We start from the raw sequence: 17046 nt of genomic DNA, 5'->3' as shown, positions 1-17046 counted from the left end.
TTACACTTACTAGTCACATAGGAAGATGATACTTTAGCACAGAATATGTATTTCAGTATTCATTAAGTATTAGTAGAGGCTATCATTTGCTAGGGTAGAAATAAAGTGATGACTAAAAATCTCAGAAAGCCCCTGCCATCGTGGGGCTTACAAAAAGTCAAGTGGGGGAGGCCGATATCAGTCAGTAGAATCGCATACATACAGTTTCAAGCACAAGCTTTCCAAAGAAGAGGTACGTGGTACCTGAGGGTGTTTTAACAGGCCTGGAATGTGGTCTCACCCTCTGCCCACCCCATACTTATTTTTACTATTATTAATAATAGGTTCAGCATTACTTCTTCAGAGGAAGCCTTCCTAGCCCTCTAATCTAGATCGTGTTCCCTAGTTACAGCCCTCATTGCACTCTTGATGTTTGCTTCATAGCACTTACTGCAGGTGCTTTGTGTATTAATTTAAGTGATTGTGGTAGGTGCTTAGTAAATATTCATGAAGTGAACATTGGTCTCTCATTAGATTGTAAGCAGCATATGGATTGAGGCCATTTCTGATTTGTTCACCAGCGTGTCTCAGGCACCCCCTGTGATACCTGGTAGGTGCCCAGTAAATGGCGTATGGAAAGATGAACCCATAAAGGGATGGCAAATGTAACAGGCCAGCGGTTTCTACCCTGTAATACCCTGGAATGCCAAGAGTTGCATGCTAGAGTTTGGCTAATCCTTAAAAAAGAGTAAGTAGTAGCACTGTTCTATCTGCATAAACAGCCCTTGCTATCACTTGAATTCTGTGTTTTCATCTTTTTTTTCTTTTTGAGGCGGAGTCTTGCTCTATTGCCCAGGCTGGAGTGTAGTAGGGGGATCTCAGCTCACTGCACCCTTCACCTTACAGGTTCAAGCAATTCTCCTGCCTCAGTCTCGAGAGTAGCTGGAATTACAGGTGCATGCCACCACACCCAGCTAATTTTTGTATTATTAGTAGAGATGACCAACCATGTTGGTCAGGCTGGTCTCGAACTCCACTCCTGACCTCATGTTCCACTCGCCTGGCCTCCCGAAGTGCTGGGATTACAGGTGTGAGCCACCGCCCCCAGCCTACATTCTGTGTTTTCTTGAGGGACAGAGTAGGTATTATGCACAACTCCAGGGTGCCTTTGCCGATTGAGCACCTGTGATCACAGCGACCTTGGCCAGAACACCCTTAGCTCTTGTTTATAATCACCTCCGGACCACGCTGCAGACAGCAGCAATGGAGTCTGGCCCCCGTGCTCAGAGCGCCTGGCACAGCAGATGCCCTCGCTTAGTGACTGTTAAAGGAATGACAGTGGTTGCTTTGGAAAATGTTGCAGCATAAAATGGATCTGAAAACACCTTGTGAGGCTGGCAGAGGCCGAATGTGACCGGATTTTCACTGCTGCTGCTGAGGACATCTGGGGGGCTTCTTATGTTTTGAGGGTTTTCCTTGCCATCAGTGCGATGCTGGGTACGTTATGTGTAAATTAGCCTTTTTATGCTTCATACATACCCTGTCAGGTACGTTCTGTTCTTGTTCCATTATACAGGTGAGTTACCCAAAGCCCAGCATTCAGTGCCTTATTCAGTACCCTGCCGCTAGTAAGTGGCCGAGCGGGGATGCGTGCTCAGGAGTGTGGCCAGTTTATGTTCTCACTTGGTGTGTCTTTGGCATAAGGTCCTGCTCACGTGTCTCCAGGCAGATGTTGCTTAGCAGCATCAGGACCTGAATCTGAGACACCCGGAATTGCTTTCCAAGAGGAAGGATGTGTTGGTCCGCTCTGCTCAGCTAGTGGCGCCTACCTGCAGTGCCAAGCCTTATGCTGAGCCTCATACTTCAAGGGAACAGAGAGAGTGATCTGAACACAAAAGGATCTCGAAACTAATTTCTGGAGGTTGAGGAAGTGTTTGGTCTTCAGAGGTGCCGACTAGGGTGATGGCAAAGAGGGATTAGATCCATTGCCTGTGGCCCCAAGGCAGAGGAGGAAGGGCCCTGGGGATGCCCAGGCACACCCTGAAACAGGCCACCCTATTCTCATCTTGCTATGAAGACTATAATGTATTTTACATTTTACTGTATTGATAATTCCTAAGTGTGTTTTAATAGAAATATTTAGTCCCTTCCTCTGTTTTTTTTTTCCTAGTGAGGTAAAGTCCCTATTCCCCCAGAAGAGATAAAGGCCCCCAATAAGACGTGTCACCTTTAGCTTATGCTCTCATGTGGCTTCCAGCCCACTGCCACGCCCTGTCTTCCTAGTTCTGAGAAGTGTGGCCAAAGAGTAGAGCCAGAGAGAGGCAGTTTTGTAAAACAGGTTCTGCTGGAGAATTCTGTGGGCAGCAGGCACACAGGTGGCTCTCAGTTGGTAGGGTGGGGTTGATCTCAGATTCAGAGATCAGTGGTTGGGGTGGGGAGGTTGTATAAGGGTAGTAGGATCCTCAGGCTGTTGAGAGATTTTTGTGTGAGGAACTTCTGGGGTGGCCTTATGGGGAAATACTTGAGTGGAGTTCCCCCGCTTCGGGTTTTGAAGAACACCGATGTCAGCTGACGCGCTTCACATGCTGACCGTGGACCAGGTGCAGCACGGACACTCTGTGTGCCACTGCACTCATAGCAGCAGGTGTCCGCTCCATAGCATTGTCCAGCTGGTGAAGGGAGAACATGGGCTCTGGAGCCAGACTGCCTGGATTGGAGTCCTGGCTCTGCCTCTTAGAAGCTTCATACCTTTGGACAAGGGCCTGAGTCTCCTCATCTGTGAAATGCTAGTACCTAGGGAAAAACGTACTGGTACCTGGGGCGGAGGGTTGCAGTGAGAATGAACTGATGTCGTGTGAGTAATGCTCTTGGTAATGTTTCATTACCATGTTCTGGATGGTTTTTCCTGATACCCATTCTATAGTTGCGGGAACAAAAGCTAGAAGGGGATCCAGGCCAGTCATTGCCAGAGGGAGTACTCAAACCTGGGAGTCACATTGGCTCCGTCTGTCTCATTCCTGTATTGCCTTCATGGTGTCTAAGTGTGTTCATAATGTCTGTATGGATTAATCTATTAGGATGGCCATAACAAAATACTGTGCACTGGGTGGCTTAAACAGGAGAAATTTATTTTCTCACAGTTCTGAAGGCCACGTCCACATCCATGATCAAGGTGTTAGCCTCGTCACATCCTGGTAAGGGCACATCCTGGCTTGCGGACAACTGCCCTCTTGCTGTGTCCCCACATGGCCTTTCCTCTGTCCACATGCAGAGAGAGAGCTCTCTGATATCTCCTCCTTCTCTTATAAGAAAACCAATCCTATTAGACTAGGACCTCACCCTCATGAGCTTATTTAACCTGAATTATCTCCTTAAAGGCTTTATCCCCAAATACTGCCTTGTTAGGGTTTAGGGTTTCTATCTTTTTCTTTTTTTTTTTTTCTTTCTTTTTTTGAGTGCAGTGGAACAATCTCGGCTCACTGCAACTGCTGCCTCCTGGGTTCAAGCAGTTCTCCTGCCTCAGTCTCCCAAGTAGCTGGGACTACAGGTATGTGCCACCATGCCTGGCTAATTTTTGTGTTTTTAATAGAGACAGGGTTTCACCATGTTGGCCAAGCTGGTCTTGAACTCCTGATCTCAGGAGATCTACCCACCTCAGCCTCCTAAAGTGCTGGGATTACAGGCGTGAACCACCATGCCCGGCCAGGCTTAGGGTTTCAACATGAATTTTGGAGAGAAACACTTAAGTTGGTAGCGTTCACAGTAGTTTCTGTGCAGTGTAGGTGGATTGGGGAAGGCCACACAACAGGGAAGGCAGGTTGCAGTGGTGGCTGTGATTGTTTTTAAGGAGACTGACTCTGTTAACATTTAAACATAACTTTTATTTCAGGCTTGGAAGCGTTTGTGTCTGCTGCCAAGAAGCTACCACAAGAAGATGTATATGATGTTGTGGAAGGTTACATAAAGATTTCTGTTGAGTGTGCCGAAATTTTCCAGCTCCTGAGTGGAGACAAACGACCTGAAAGTGAAGTATGTTGTTCCTTCCTGGCTTGATGAAGAGAAGAAAAGCTCGTGCTGCTGTTAAGTTTGTTGAGGAAAAATGTGTGATATAAATTTCCATGACCTACTCTCTGTAGAAAATGCTGCTTTGTCCCTGTGCGATAGGAATAGATTTGTTTTTGCCTCCGTGACCTTTGAAAGCATTTTAGTGGAAAATTCTCACTTATTACCAACATTTGATGAATGATGCCAGAAGGAAGGATCGTAAATTCCTAATCAAAATATACTCAGTTTTAATGTGATTTATTTAAACAAAATGAAAACAGATAAACACGTGGTGTCACAGACTCACAACACATAATGAACTGATGATTGTTTTCTGATTCCAAAAAGATTGAACTTGGGGATATTTATGTAGCTGTTGATATCTGAGGGTTATTGCTATAAGGGTGTAGACCTGAATATCTCCAAAGCAATGAGGCCCAGCCATTAAGAGAATTTTCTTCTCTCATTTGGTTCTCTATAATTGTAAACAAGCCATTCTTTATTTCGCTGGACTGTGGGAGCAGGGCTGCCTGCAGAGCCTGGGTCCTGAAGGTCAGCCTGCCAAGCTGTCACCTTCCCGCCTGTGTCACTTTTGACTCAGGATCTGGGTGGGCCTCATCCTGCACGCTGAAGGCTTTAAGCCTGCAAGTGACTATGGCTAAGACAAAAGGAGCATATATGTACAGGAGCAAAAGAAATGAGAGGATTCCTAAGCGTTTCAGTTCTGTCTTTGCAGATGATATTAATATTTCAAGTTTTCGAGGCCATATTGTTGCGGACAGCAAGTGATCTGTCACATTTTCATGTTGTGGGAACCAACATCGTGAAAAAGCTGATGAACAACCACATGAAGCTCATCTGTGAGTCCCTGTATGCCTCGGGTTACAGGTAGGCTGGCTGCCTTCACGCTTTGGGGCTTGGTCTGCATTCGGTCTCTGCGAGTGCATTTGGTCCTTACCTTTATGCCTAAGGAGAGCTGAGTTGTTTCCGTAGCCATGTTGACCGAGTCTCTGCCCCCTTCCTTGTGGACTAGTCCTGGCTGTCCCTGACTCCTCTCTTACCCCTTGTCCCTCTCGTCCTGCCTGCTACTGTCCTTGCTGCTGTATCTGTTGACTGACTCCCTTCACTGGAATCCAAGGTGCATGCGGCAGGGCCTTGCCTGTGTTATAAAATGCCACCTTCCCAGCAGCTAGAACAGGGCCTGGCATGTCACAGCTGCTGACAAAACCACAGAATGGAAAGACAGCCAAGAGCCTAGGTGAGGAGCGGCCTTTGTGAAGACATCGTCCTCTGTGTCCTGCAGTCACAGGGACTGAGCTGGTCTGTTGATTGCACGATGGCTTACTCCAGAGAGAAATGTCCATCTTCTTCATATTTTGTGTTTTATATTCTTAGTCCTACTTAGTTTTAATTTTTAGCCTTATTTTGAATCTTTATGCTTTTTTTTCCCCTTAGAAAAAAAGCATGTCTTCCTTCCTTTTTCTGATTTGGGGGTAGCAAATAACACAGCCAGCTTGCAGCGAACTTGTGCTGAGGTGACTCTGGGCTTCTGTGTCCTCTTGCAGCGGGCTCTGTGCTGAGGTGACTCTGGGCTTCTGTGTCCTCTTGCAGCGGGCTCTGTGCTGAGGTGACTCTGGGCTTCTGTGTCCTCTTGCAGCGGGCTCTGTGCTGAGGTGACTCTGGGCTTCTGTGTCCTCTTGCAGCGGGCTCTGTGCTGAGGTGACTCTGGGCTACTGTGTCCTCTTGCAGCGGGCTCTGTGCTGAGGTGACTCTGGGCTTCTGTGTCCTCTTGCAGCGGGCTCTGTGCTGAGGTGACTCTGGGCTTCTGTGTCCTCTTGCAGCGGGCTCTGTGCTGAGGTGACTCTGGGCTACTGTGTCCTCTTGCAGCGGGCTCTGTGCTGAGGTGACTCTGGGCTTCTGTGTCCTCTTGCAGCGGGCTCTGTGCTGAGGTGACTCTGGGCTTCTGTGTCCTCTTGCAGCGGGCTCTGTGCTGAGGTGACTCTGGGCTTCTGTGTCCTCTTGCAGCGGGCTCTGTGCTGAGGTGACTCTGGGCTTCTGTGTCCTCTTGCAGCGGGCTCTGTGCTGAGGTGACTCTGGGCTTCTGTGTCCTCTTGCAGCGGGCTCTGTGCTGAGGTGACTCTGGGCTACTGTGTCCTCTTGCAGCGGGCTCTGTGCTGAGGTGACTCTGGGCTTCTGTGTCCTCTTGCAGCGGGCTCTGTGCTGAGGTGACTCTGGGCTTCTGTGTCCTCTTGCAGCGGGCTCTGTGCTGAGGTGACTCTGGGCTACTGTGTCCTCTTGCAGCGGGCTCTGTGCTGAGGTGACTCTGGGCTTCTGTGTCCTCTTGCAGCGGGCTCTGTGCTGAGGTGACTCTGGGCTTCTGTGTCCTCTTGCAGCGGGCTCTGTGCTGAGGTGACTCTGGGCTTCTGTGTCCTCTTGCAGCGGGCTCTGTGCTGAGGTGACTCTGGGCTTCTGTGTCCTCTTGCAGCGGGCTCTGTGCTGAGGTGACTCTGGGCTTCTGTGTCCTCTTGCAGCGGGTTTTGTGCTGAGGTGACTCTGGGCTTCTGTGTCCTCTTGCAGCGGGTTTTGTGCTGAGGTGACTCTGGGATTCTGTGTTCCTCTTGCAGCGGGCTCTGTGCTGAGGTGACTCTGGGATTCTGTGTCCTCTTGCAGCGGGCTCTGTGCTGAGATGACTCTGGGATTCTGTGTCCTCTTGCAACGGGCTTTGTACAGAGGCGGCTCTAGGCTTCTGTGTTTCTCACGTGTCTCGTTTCCTCTGGTTTCTTGTGCAGGTTGGCTCGTGCCTGCCTGAGCCTGATGGCTGCCCTGGTGACCCAGGGTCCGGAAGCTGCCAGGGACGTCTGCAGCCGTTTTGATTTGAATAAAAAGACCTTGTACACCCTGGTGACCAAGAGGGATTCAAAGGTGAGGGGACCTGAGTGTCTGTGTTTTCCATGGGTTTCCTTCCCTTGGAGGACTGTAGTGGTTCCTCCTCCTTTCTCTGGCCCTGATCCCCACACAGATGAAATGGGAGGTGTCTGTGCAGAAGGGTGTGTCTCAGCAGCCACAGGATCAGTCTTTGAGGACAGGATTCACTCCAGGCTGGCGATGGGCCAGCACCCGGCAGAGCTGAACATTGGGGAATTCTGAGGATGCCTCCGGGGGCTCAGTGGCGTGGGGCGGTCCTGGCTGTGAGGATGACTTAGCTTGTGGGTATCTCCTCTCCTGAGTAAACAAAATACCCTCCATGTGCCCATGGCCCTGAAGCTTGGAGCGTGTTCCAGTCCTCTGCTCCCACTCTGCCCACCTCAGAGAAAGCCCTTGAAGCTCTCAGCCAGTGATATCCTCAAAGAAGACCTTTATGACTTTTTAATAAGTGATTTTTCCCTCCCAGTTATAATCTTGTTATGGGTAAGGATTGGATTGTACCCAAGAGAATGGGAGTGTGGATGGTTGGTTTTCAGGAAACCTGTGAAGGAAAATTCCCTGGTAGCTTTTGAAATTCACTTGGGTTTAGAAAGTTTCTTGTGGAGCAGGCACAGTTTGAGGATTACTTGAAAGAGGACATCCTTTATCGTGGGTGCCGGCTGCAGGTTGTCTGTCAAAGGGCCTCTTCTGGTTGCCATATCGGCTCCCCTGCTGGAGTTCAGTGCTGTGACAGCCCTGGCCAGAGTCTCACCCTCCTCCCGAACGTAAAGAACGGGTGACAGGTATCAGCCCATCTGCCTCGGTGGAGAACCACCTTAGAATAATTCACTTCTGTAACCATGTACTGCTTTGTTCTGTTGGTGTCCCTGGGAACTAAGAGTTTCTACATTGCCAGGAATTGGACCAAAGGGTTGATAATGGCAAATAGTTTTTACAGCTCTGTGAGATTGGCCTGGTGTTGAGGCTTTTACTGGAATTACAAATAAGATATTCTCTAAGGAAGAAAATTCCAGGTCTTAATGTCTCTTAGATACTACGCTTTATCAATGTGTCAACAAATTCCATTCAATGAGTAATGGCTCCTGACATTTAAATAGGTTTCCAATAAAAAGAATGTGCTATTTGCACACTAGAGCAAATATCACGGTTCTTTGGTCTTACCTGGCAGTAAGCCTGGCAGTAATTATCCATCAGATGCCCTCCCCTCTTCACCCCGTCTCTTTCGATCTCAGCCCTCCCAGCCATCTAAGTAAAATAGACTTCAGGAGCCCAGACAACGTGGGAAAGGCCGACTAGGGCTTCCCGTCCTGAACCCCGGCTGCAAGGCCACGCACGAGCTGTTTCATCTCAGGGTCTCAGGGTGTGTTACTTTACCTCTCCAGGATCTGTAAAATGGGAGTTACAGTCAAGTTGAAAGTTTTTTTACTTTGGTTGTGTAATCTATAATAAGTATCTTAGATACCTTATGTGTTATAGGAAATGGAGTTGAGACCTTACATTTAATAAGGAAGGGTTAAGAACATTCAAAAATAGAGCAGCGTGAGGAACCCTGTCCCAGCCATCCAGAGTCCCTACCCCTCCGCCTTTTCAGTTTGTTCTGGGGCAGTCAATTATAGCAAATCCCAGACATGAATCATACTTCACTATAAATGTTTCAGCATGTACGCTAACAGAAAAAGACCTTTTAAAGAACAGAAACCACAGTACCATTATCACGCCTAATACATTAATAATTTCTCGCTGTCATCTATTCCTCAGTTTGGTCTCAGGTTTTTTCTGTCTCAAAAATGTTTCTACACCTTGTGGTTCAGATCAGGATCCAAACAAAGTCTGCACACTGCATTCGCCTGGTATGTTTCTTAAATATCTTTGGTCCCTTTTGAGTCTTTAAGGTTTTTTTTTCCCTCATGCCACCCCCTGCTTTTTCTTTTTTTTTTTTTAATGCCATTTAGTTGTCAAAGTGCCGACAGGGATTTTTATTTAATGAATATATGTTAATATTTTGAAGGAAATTATTAAATCCTCATGAAGAAGGAAGATTATAGATAATATTCATCCAGCCAAAGAAAGCATTGTTAAAATCCTGTGCCAAAGAGCAGTTTTACCAAATATGTTTTGGTCTATTTTAGACAATGTTTTGCAGAACAAGCTCTGAAGAGTTCAGGACGTGTTCTTCCCGGGATGATAGCCCCGTGAGGTCCCAGGGTGGGAATGAAGAGTCGGCATGTGGCCCACTTGCAGTAGGAGTGGGATGGCTTTGATGGAGTGGGCTGGAGACGAAGGGTAGAGGCCCTGGAGGCCACGGCAATGGCAGCTGCTGTGTCCTGGGGATCTTACCCAGTTCCTCCATCATGTCAGGGCAGGAAGTTTGGAGTTGTCTGAGACATAAAAGATGGAAGCAAGAAGGTAATAACCAAATCTGTTTTCATTTAGAAATTCATTGCTGGAGGGACCCACAGGAGGTCTAGTTCTGCTATGTACCAGCAGGATAGAAAGCTCTAGAATGGCAGAAAACCTAGACCAGCATGCCAGGGCCCTGACTCCCAGTACTGTTACTTCAGTGGACCAAAAAATAAAGGCACAGGAGCTTTGCATTAGCAAGGAAAAGACAGAATTGAATTGAATTTTGCCAGGCAAGTTTTAGCATTTTATCAGCATTCATTTGGAACACAAGGCATGTGGAGATCAAGAAAAGTGACTGCTTGAATTAGGTGGCATGTTTATTTGAACAGTGAGGCACTGAGATAGCTCGGGAGCAGCTTAAGCTTCCTGAGGACAAGGACAACATCTTGGGTAACTTTGCACCCTTTTGGCCCGAGTTGAAGGCGTCTTGAACACAATGAGTGTTGTATAAAACTGAATTGGTGGGTTAAGGCACTGGATCATTGCTGACATTGTGGAAGTGCTGCACACTCTCAGCACCAGTGATCATTGTCTTCAAACTCCTTATTGTGGTGAGACACACAGATAGGTCCTCAGAACACAGAGGATAGTTTGAAGCTGACAGTTTCGGAAGAAACCCACATTGGTGTAATAAGGTCTTGCTGGGATGCTATGTGACATGGACAGTGATAGGCTCAATAAGTGGAGTGAGTGTGAGGCCTTGATCCACATATCAGAGAGCATGGATTGGATAGCCTTCCTTTTCTCCAGGAGAAACACAGACCCAGCAAAATGAGATGGAATTCATTCAAGACGTGCACAGAGACCTACTGGTGCTGAGTATGGTCCTTGCACCCTCAGAAAAAGTGAAATGAAAATGGAAAATGCCACAGAATCCTGTGAAGGAGGAAGAGCTTCTTTGTAGTTGTACATAGGTAGTCTGTACAATTACTTCTTATCTCAATTCTGGTACTTAATTAGCTGTGTGACCGCCAGTGAATTTTTTTTTTTGTAACAGAGTCTAGCTCTGTCGCCCAGGCTGGAGCACAGTGGTGCGATCTCTGCTCACTGTAACCTCTGCCTCCCAGGCTCAAGCAAGTCTCCTGTCTCAGCCTCCCAGTTGCTGGGATTACAGGTGCCCACCACCACACCCAGCTAATTTTTCTACTTTTAGTAGATATGGGTTTTACCATGTTGACCAGGCTATTTTCAAACTCGACCTCAAGTGATCTGCCCTCTTTGGCCTCCCCAAGTGTTGGGATTACAGGTGCGAGCCACGGTGCTTAGCTATATTTCTGAATCCTCAGTTCTCTCATCTGTAAAATAGGTGAGGTGTGGCATTTCTCCCTCAGGCTGTGATGAGGAGTAAATGCAATAACGGGTGTGCAGCATTTGGTGTAGTGCTGGCACATAGCAAGTGCTCGGTGAACATTGTCGTCCTCCTCTCTCATCATCACCAATGCTACCACCACCACCTCTCCTGCTACTACTAAGTGGAACAGAACTATCGGGAAGGCAGAGATTACCCCTTAATTTTCCAAGGCATTTGGGACAATGATTTGTTGTGATATTAACATTTCTTGGCAGTGAATGAAGGTACCCGTGGAGTAACTGAAGTAGAGAATAGTGCTGGGTGTAAGAAGTGGAGGATCTAGGTATACCTGCTCGTTCTGGAACAGCTGAGGAGAGACTGGCATGACCCCATGCCTTAGATGTGAAACAAGGAGATGTGACACAGCTTTGATTTAATGATACTAGGAGGGGAAACTGATCAGTGACTTCCCTAGAGACATTGCCTGCTGTCACGGCATTGGGACCCTCTGCAGGTGTGCCCACTGCCCTGGGTGTGACTGATGCCTGCTGGCTACAACCCAGGGAAGCCCTAACAGGGTTGGTGACGTGACAGCATCTGTGCTTTGGTTTGTGGTACAAGCTGATACGTTATTTATAATATCCAGTAAAAAACAGACATCACCACGTTGATGTCTCACTGAAAGCAGTACCAGTCATTTCATCATCTCTGGATTTTCACAAACATAGGTTATTTTCATCAGCAAGTGGGAGGAGATGGATCTAGGCAGGCTGAGAGTCTTGCTGTACACCAAAGTGGCCAGGAAACTAAAATTTATGTGTTTTAGTTAGGGAAGGGAACACAGCTATTTTTTACCCATACTTTTGTGTTGAGAATAAGGCTTGAAAGAGAAGGAAGAGTAAAGAAGATTACCGAGGAAAGAGAATAGAAAAAACTATTTGCTTTCCATAAAGAGTGAGCATTGGTTGCAGACATGCATCCCCTGGTGACTGGGGACAAGGCTGGGGGGCTGATGATGTTGAGACGGGAGGGGCGTGCATGGCCACTGTGTTGCTGATTCCTTTGCCTCTATGTGGAATATGCATGTGACATGGAGGTCTCCTTTCTCCTCCAGGGAGTGCACGACATCCGGCAGGCCTATGTTCAGTTTGCTCTCTCCTTTCTAATTGCGGGTGATGACAGCACTATAGTGCAAGTGTTGGAAGTGAAAGGTAGGTGTACTCCTTTGTCCCTTAGGAAAGCCCATTTGTTTTGAAAAACCTGCTGCAAACCATTTCTTCCAAGTTAGAACAATGTCTGCAGCCTTTGCAGCTGCTCTGTACACCAGATTGAAGCGTGTGGGCAGGAAGGCGGGTGAGGGGGTGCAAAGCTTTGGTCAGTACCATTTTGATATCACTGGTCAGAGTGAACAGAGGTGTGCCTGTTCTGCCGTCTGGAATGCTGAGCGATGCTGTAACAGAAGATAAATGCGGACCCTAGAGAGGCATTGAGCAAACGAAGGAGGCTTTATGGCTCTGGATCATACTCAGACTCAGCCCTGGCTACCTGGCTTTCCTTGGGAACTGTTGTTTTAAAAAATAAAGTTAGTTTCTTTGGTGGCTTAGCCCTGTGTTATGAGAATATCAGTAACAGGGCTTCAGAGAATTCCAACTTGACCACCTTCTGGTGGCTGTTACCCTAGAGTGAGGCTTGGGATTGTTTAATCTGTTAGGGCTCCTTGCATTTTACCAAGAGATTCAGTAAGATGATCAATGGCAGCACTTAGCTCAGCACATGGCAGTTGCTCAGTGAGATTCCCTGGAATCCTGACCTGTCTCGAGGTGAGGAGCAGTCCTGGCCGGAACTCTGGGAGTTATTGAGGAGGAGTAGCAGGGTGTGGTACCCAGGGTGGTTGGGTCTCCAGCACTTTTCCTCCCTCCCAGGGTGGGAGATCTGAACTGCCCCAGGAACGTGACTCCGGCCCCATTTAGGAGAAGAGTGCGGTGGCCACCCTGTGTGTGGTCAGCCTGGTCTGCGCAGGCCTCCGTCACTGCTGTGGTAGAAGTGGTCTCTGCATGATGCCACAGACAGATTTTTTTTTTCCTGCTTGTTACCGGGAACTAGTTCAGGATGCCTTGCTGCTGCCAGGGCCAGTTGTTTTCTTTAAAATCCCCCTGGGTCATTTCAGCTGTCTGGCCTTTTATTCAAGGACAGGTGGTACCATTTACACTGTTGAAGGGGACTGGAATGTGCTACAGTTGAATGTTGCTGCTGGGAAGTTTGGCCGTACACATCAAAACGTTTAAGATGCTCATGCATGGGTTTGGATTTATGATGGGCCTGTCCCCCTGGGCCTCTCATAGTACCCCATGCCAGAGCAAACTGTAGCCCCGAACCATTGCCTGGCCTGTGTGCCCGTAGGCTGCTGGCACTGACTGGGGTTGCACATGGATAAGGAAGAAAAGATAAAAAACTGTTAAGATCCTTGATCCAGCAGTTCCATGTCTAGTCAATTATCCCGGTGAAATAATTAAGGATGTGAGTAGAGGTTTTATTAGGGAATATTCTTTATATTAGCTAGAAATGGGACTTCTAACTGTCCACCAGTAAGGGATTAGCTGAGCAAATTAAAAACTGGTCATAAGATGGAATGCAGTAATTAAAAATATTATAGAGGCTGGCCGTGGTGGCTCACACCTGTAATCCCAGCACTCTAGGAGGTGGAGGCGGCTGGCCGTGGTGGCTCACACCTGTAATCCCAGCACTCTAGGAGGTGGAGGCGGGAGGGTTGCTTGAGCGAAGGAATTCTTTGAGACCATCCTGGGCAACATAGTGAGATTCTGTTTCTACAAAAAAAAAAAAAAGTTAGCTGGGCATGTTGGTGTGTGTTGTCTTAGCTACTTGGGCGGCTGAGGTGGGAGAATTGCTTGAACCTGGAATGTCAAGGCTGTGGTAAGTCAGGATTGTGCCGCTACATTCTAGCCTGGAGGACAGGGAGGCCTGGTCTCAAAAAGGAAAAAAAATGCTGTACTTAATGATTTCAGAGTTTTTTAGTGTTAGATGATCAGTGTAAAGTGAGCTATAAAACTGTAAAGTACGATCTCATTTTACTCAAACAATAACATGAATACCTCAGAAGGTTAGTACTTAACTCAGGTGATGTGGACGGTGCTAACTTTTCGGTAGTGAGGCTTTGACTTATTCCTTTGGTTTGTCTGGTATTTTCTGATTTTGCCTTTTTTGCAAATAATGAATGTGCTTTTGTAGAGATTCTGTGTGCTCAGTAAGCGTGTGTGGAGCAAGGAAACTCGTAATTGCTTTGCTGCTTCTGCCCACCACTGTGTTAATGATAGTGTCAAGCCCTGGTGGCTGTTTCCCTGGGGATTGAAAAGTAGGAAGAGAAAACAGAAAGTAAATAAACTAAATTACCCAACATTCTAATGTCAGCCTGTAAAATGATGATCATCTCTTTAAACACATCTCAGCAAGTCTAAGCAAGAGAGAAATTTTACTAGTCTGTTACGCTGTACATTCTCTTTCAAATAGTATTTATTTAATTTTTTGTTGTTGTTATTTTTGTTTGTTTGTTTTTTGAGATGGGATTTTGCTCTTGTTGCCCAGGCTGGAGTGCAATGGCACAATCTTGGCTCACCACAACCTCCACCTCCCGGGTTCAAGCGATTCTCCTGACTCAGCCTCCCAAGTAGCTGGGATTACAGGGATGAGCCACCACACCTGGCTAATTTTGTATTTTTAGTAGAGACGGGGTTTCTCCATGTTGGTCAGGCTGGTCTTGAACTCCTAAACTCAGGTGATCCGCTGGCCTCGGCCTCCCAAAGTGCTGGGATTACAGGCGTGAGCGATTACCCCGGCCTTTAATTAATTTCAATGTGAGAAAAAAGTACAATGGAGCTAAAGACCTACTGAACTTCTTTAAGAGTTCTGTCACTGGTTCACCATTAGGTGCTTTTCATTTCTTCTTTCTTCCGTTTTGTTTGTTTGTTTGGAGACAGGGTTTTGCTCTGTGCCTGGTTGGAGTGCAGTGGTGCGATCGTGACTTACTGCAACCTCAAACTCCTGGGTGCTAGTGATCTTGCCACCTCAGCCTCCTAGGTAGCTAAGACTATAAGACTACAAGTGTGCACCACCATAAACAGCTAATTTTTAAACTTTTCATAGAGATGGGGTCTTACTACACTGCCAAGGCTGGTCTTGAAGGCCTCAAGGAATCCTCCCACCTTGGGAGCACTCCCAAAGTGCTGGGCTTACAGGCATGAGACACTGCCTGGCTTCTTGATTTCTTATGTCACGGAAGTGGTTATTCCTACTGAGAACTGGTATAGTTAAAAAAAACAACTAAAAAGGTGAATAGCATTGTTTGCTGTAACAGTTAAACAGTAATATTCTCTCATTCTCATTTTCAAAATATTTTTGAATTTAATGCTTTGAAACTTTTACTTTCAGAATTTATTCCTTGCATTTTTAGCTCAGGGATAAAGGAAGATAGGATCTCTACCGTCAATATTTTGTTATCCACACTGAGAACAAAGGTATGTGCTTGGTCATCAGTGTTTCTGTTGTCTGTTATCCCTTGGGAATGAGATGCTGTCTGGTGTTTTACAGGACTGTAGAACTACAGCATCTTATGTTACGCAGACTGTCGTACTGGTTGAGTGGAAAACTTCCTTAAGCAGAAACTTGTTCTTGTTGATGAGCATATGCTGGGACTGGCAGGTTAAAGAATAGCTGAAGCAGCCGGTGATGTCCAGACATGGCCGCTGTGTGTTACAGCAGCAGCAAAGCTGCTGGTCCACAGTTCACAGCAACCCGAAGTAATAATTGTGAGCTGTAAACTTATAAATAATGCTTCATTCACATATTTAGCAAAATGTTGTTTTGTGTCATGTTCCATATTCTGCCTTTTTGTGAGCATCTGAGCAATATTGTAAAACTTGCTGAAAGGAAACACCTTAGATCATCAGTAAGAAACACTGGGGGCAATTTTGCCTTCTACGGTATGTGTGGAAATCTCTGAAGACATTTTGTCACAACTGGGAAGGTAGTGGATAGACGTCAGGGATGCTGCCAGATGTCCTAATGCCCAGGACGGCCCCATAGCAATTGTCTGGCCCCAAATGTCAGTAGAGCTGAGATTGAGAAACCCTAATTTAAAGTAATACAAATGATGACATACAGATTTTTTTTTTCTTTTTTGCCCACTAAAATAGCACTGACTTTTAAAAACAATGGTGTTCAGTGCTAGCAGGGATGTTCTGAGTCAGATACTTTGTTGAGGAGTAAGTGTTGTATCCCCTGTGGAAGATAACTGTTGTGACAGGATGTGTCAGAGGTCTTAAATAGTGTCATGGACCCCGACGAGGGTTGCATCGGAACTGCTAGGGAATGTATTTGAAATATGTATACCTGGGCCACAGCCCTAGGGATTCTGGGGGTAGGTTTGGGTGGAGCTGAGGATTTGTGCCACAATTCCTCTTGGAGGAACCAGGGTCAAGTCCAGAGTCAGATGCAGTGAAGACTCTGTTCAAGGATGCTGATCACAGCTTTATGGAGAATAGCCAGAATTTAGAAACAGCTAATTGTAAACAGCAGGGGAATGGAATGGTTAAATAAGTTGTGGTCTACTCATAGGATAGAATGGGGTTTAGTCCCCCAAAATGTTCTAAAGGGATTTTTAATGATGTGGAAAAGGCTTATGCTTCATAAATAATCATACATGAATAAAAGGCAAAAAATAACTAATACATACACACATACACCACATATGCATATCGTGTGGGTGTAGGTGGTGACTGAAAGGAAATATAGCAAAATAGTAACTAAGTTTGCTAGCATGGTTGGGAATATTGGTGAATTTCCCTTGATGTTTTTCTTTTTTTTAAACCACATTTTCTGCTACTAGCATCCATTATTTTTATAATGATGAGAAAACAGTAAGCACCACTTAAAAAATAATTGAATTCCATGAACATTGTTTGTTTTATTATTATTTTCAGGTAGTTCACAATAAAAATATCACAAAAACCCAGAAGGTGCGTTTCTTTACGGGGCAGTTGCTGACCCACATAGCATCGCTGTATAGCTGGAATGGGATCACCGACGTGAGCCCGGAAGATGTCAAGGTGCAGTCAGTTTTGGGTGTTCGTGGACCTCGTAGTTGGAATTTGATCCTCAGGGTGGGGAGAGGGAGGATTCTCAACGCTGCAGCAGACGTGAAGTCCCCTCATTTGATCTGTTTCTTTTGCCTCTCGTTATATGGCTGTATTATTAAGATTTTTCCCCCCTAATTTCTTAATAATCGTGCTAGTAAACTGTACTCCTTTTTTTTTTTTTAATTAGAGAACTATGATTTCCTTTGGCTGAGCCATATCTTAGTTTTCCCTGCAGCACTTTCCTGTTAGACCCGC

General features: G+C 46.4%; 1 protein-coding gene and 1 non-coding gene across 7 annotated transcripts in view; both read left to right on the top strand.

Annotated features, from left to right (window-relative positions):
- The window catches only part of URB1 (URB1 ribosome biogenesis factor), a 77525-nt gene that overhangs the window by 1279 nt on the left and 59200 nt on the right, over positions 1–17046 (top strand). For 4 of the 6 annotated variants that reach the window (XR_013530556.1, XM_035283316.3, XM_035283315.3 and 1 more), the window contains exons 2-7: positions 3869–4008; positions 4760–4911; positions 6813–6945; positions 11757–11853; positions 15086–15171; positions 16636–16761. Coding sequence is in view for 5 of the 6 variants with exons in the window: in XM_035283316.3 (XP_035139207.3) it covers positions 3869–4008; positions 4760–4911; positions 6813–6945; positions 11757–11853; positions 15086–15171; positions 16636–16761 (734 nt within the window). In the remaining variant the exon portion in view is untranslated. Of the gene's footprint in view, positions 1–3868; positions 4009–4759; positions 4912–6812; positions 6946–8706; positions 8799–11756; positions 11854–15085; positions 15172–16635; positions 16762–17046 lie in introns of all 6 variants that reach the window. The other 2 variants (XM_078358442.1, XM_035283317.3) reach the window with 2 other exon arrangements.
- Positions 12937–13072, top strand: LOC118150002 (small nucleolar RNA SNORA42/SNORA80 family). Its single transcript, XR_004737771.1, has one exon. It is a non-coding gene; the product is annotated as a small nucleolar RNA SNORA42/SNORA80 family (small nucleolar RNA).

Source organism: Callithrix jacchus, chromosome 21, assembly GCF_049354715.1.
Source record: "Callithrix jacchus isolate 240 chromosome 21, calJac240_pri, whole genome shotgun sequence".
Lineage (NCBI taxonomy): Eukaryota > Metazoa > Chordata > Mammalia > Primates > Cebidae > Callithrix > Callithrix jacchus.
Note: the sequence above shows the minus strand (reverse complement) of the source record. Positions and strands in the feature narration are given on the sequence as shown.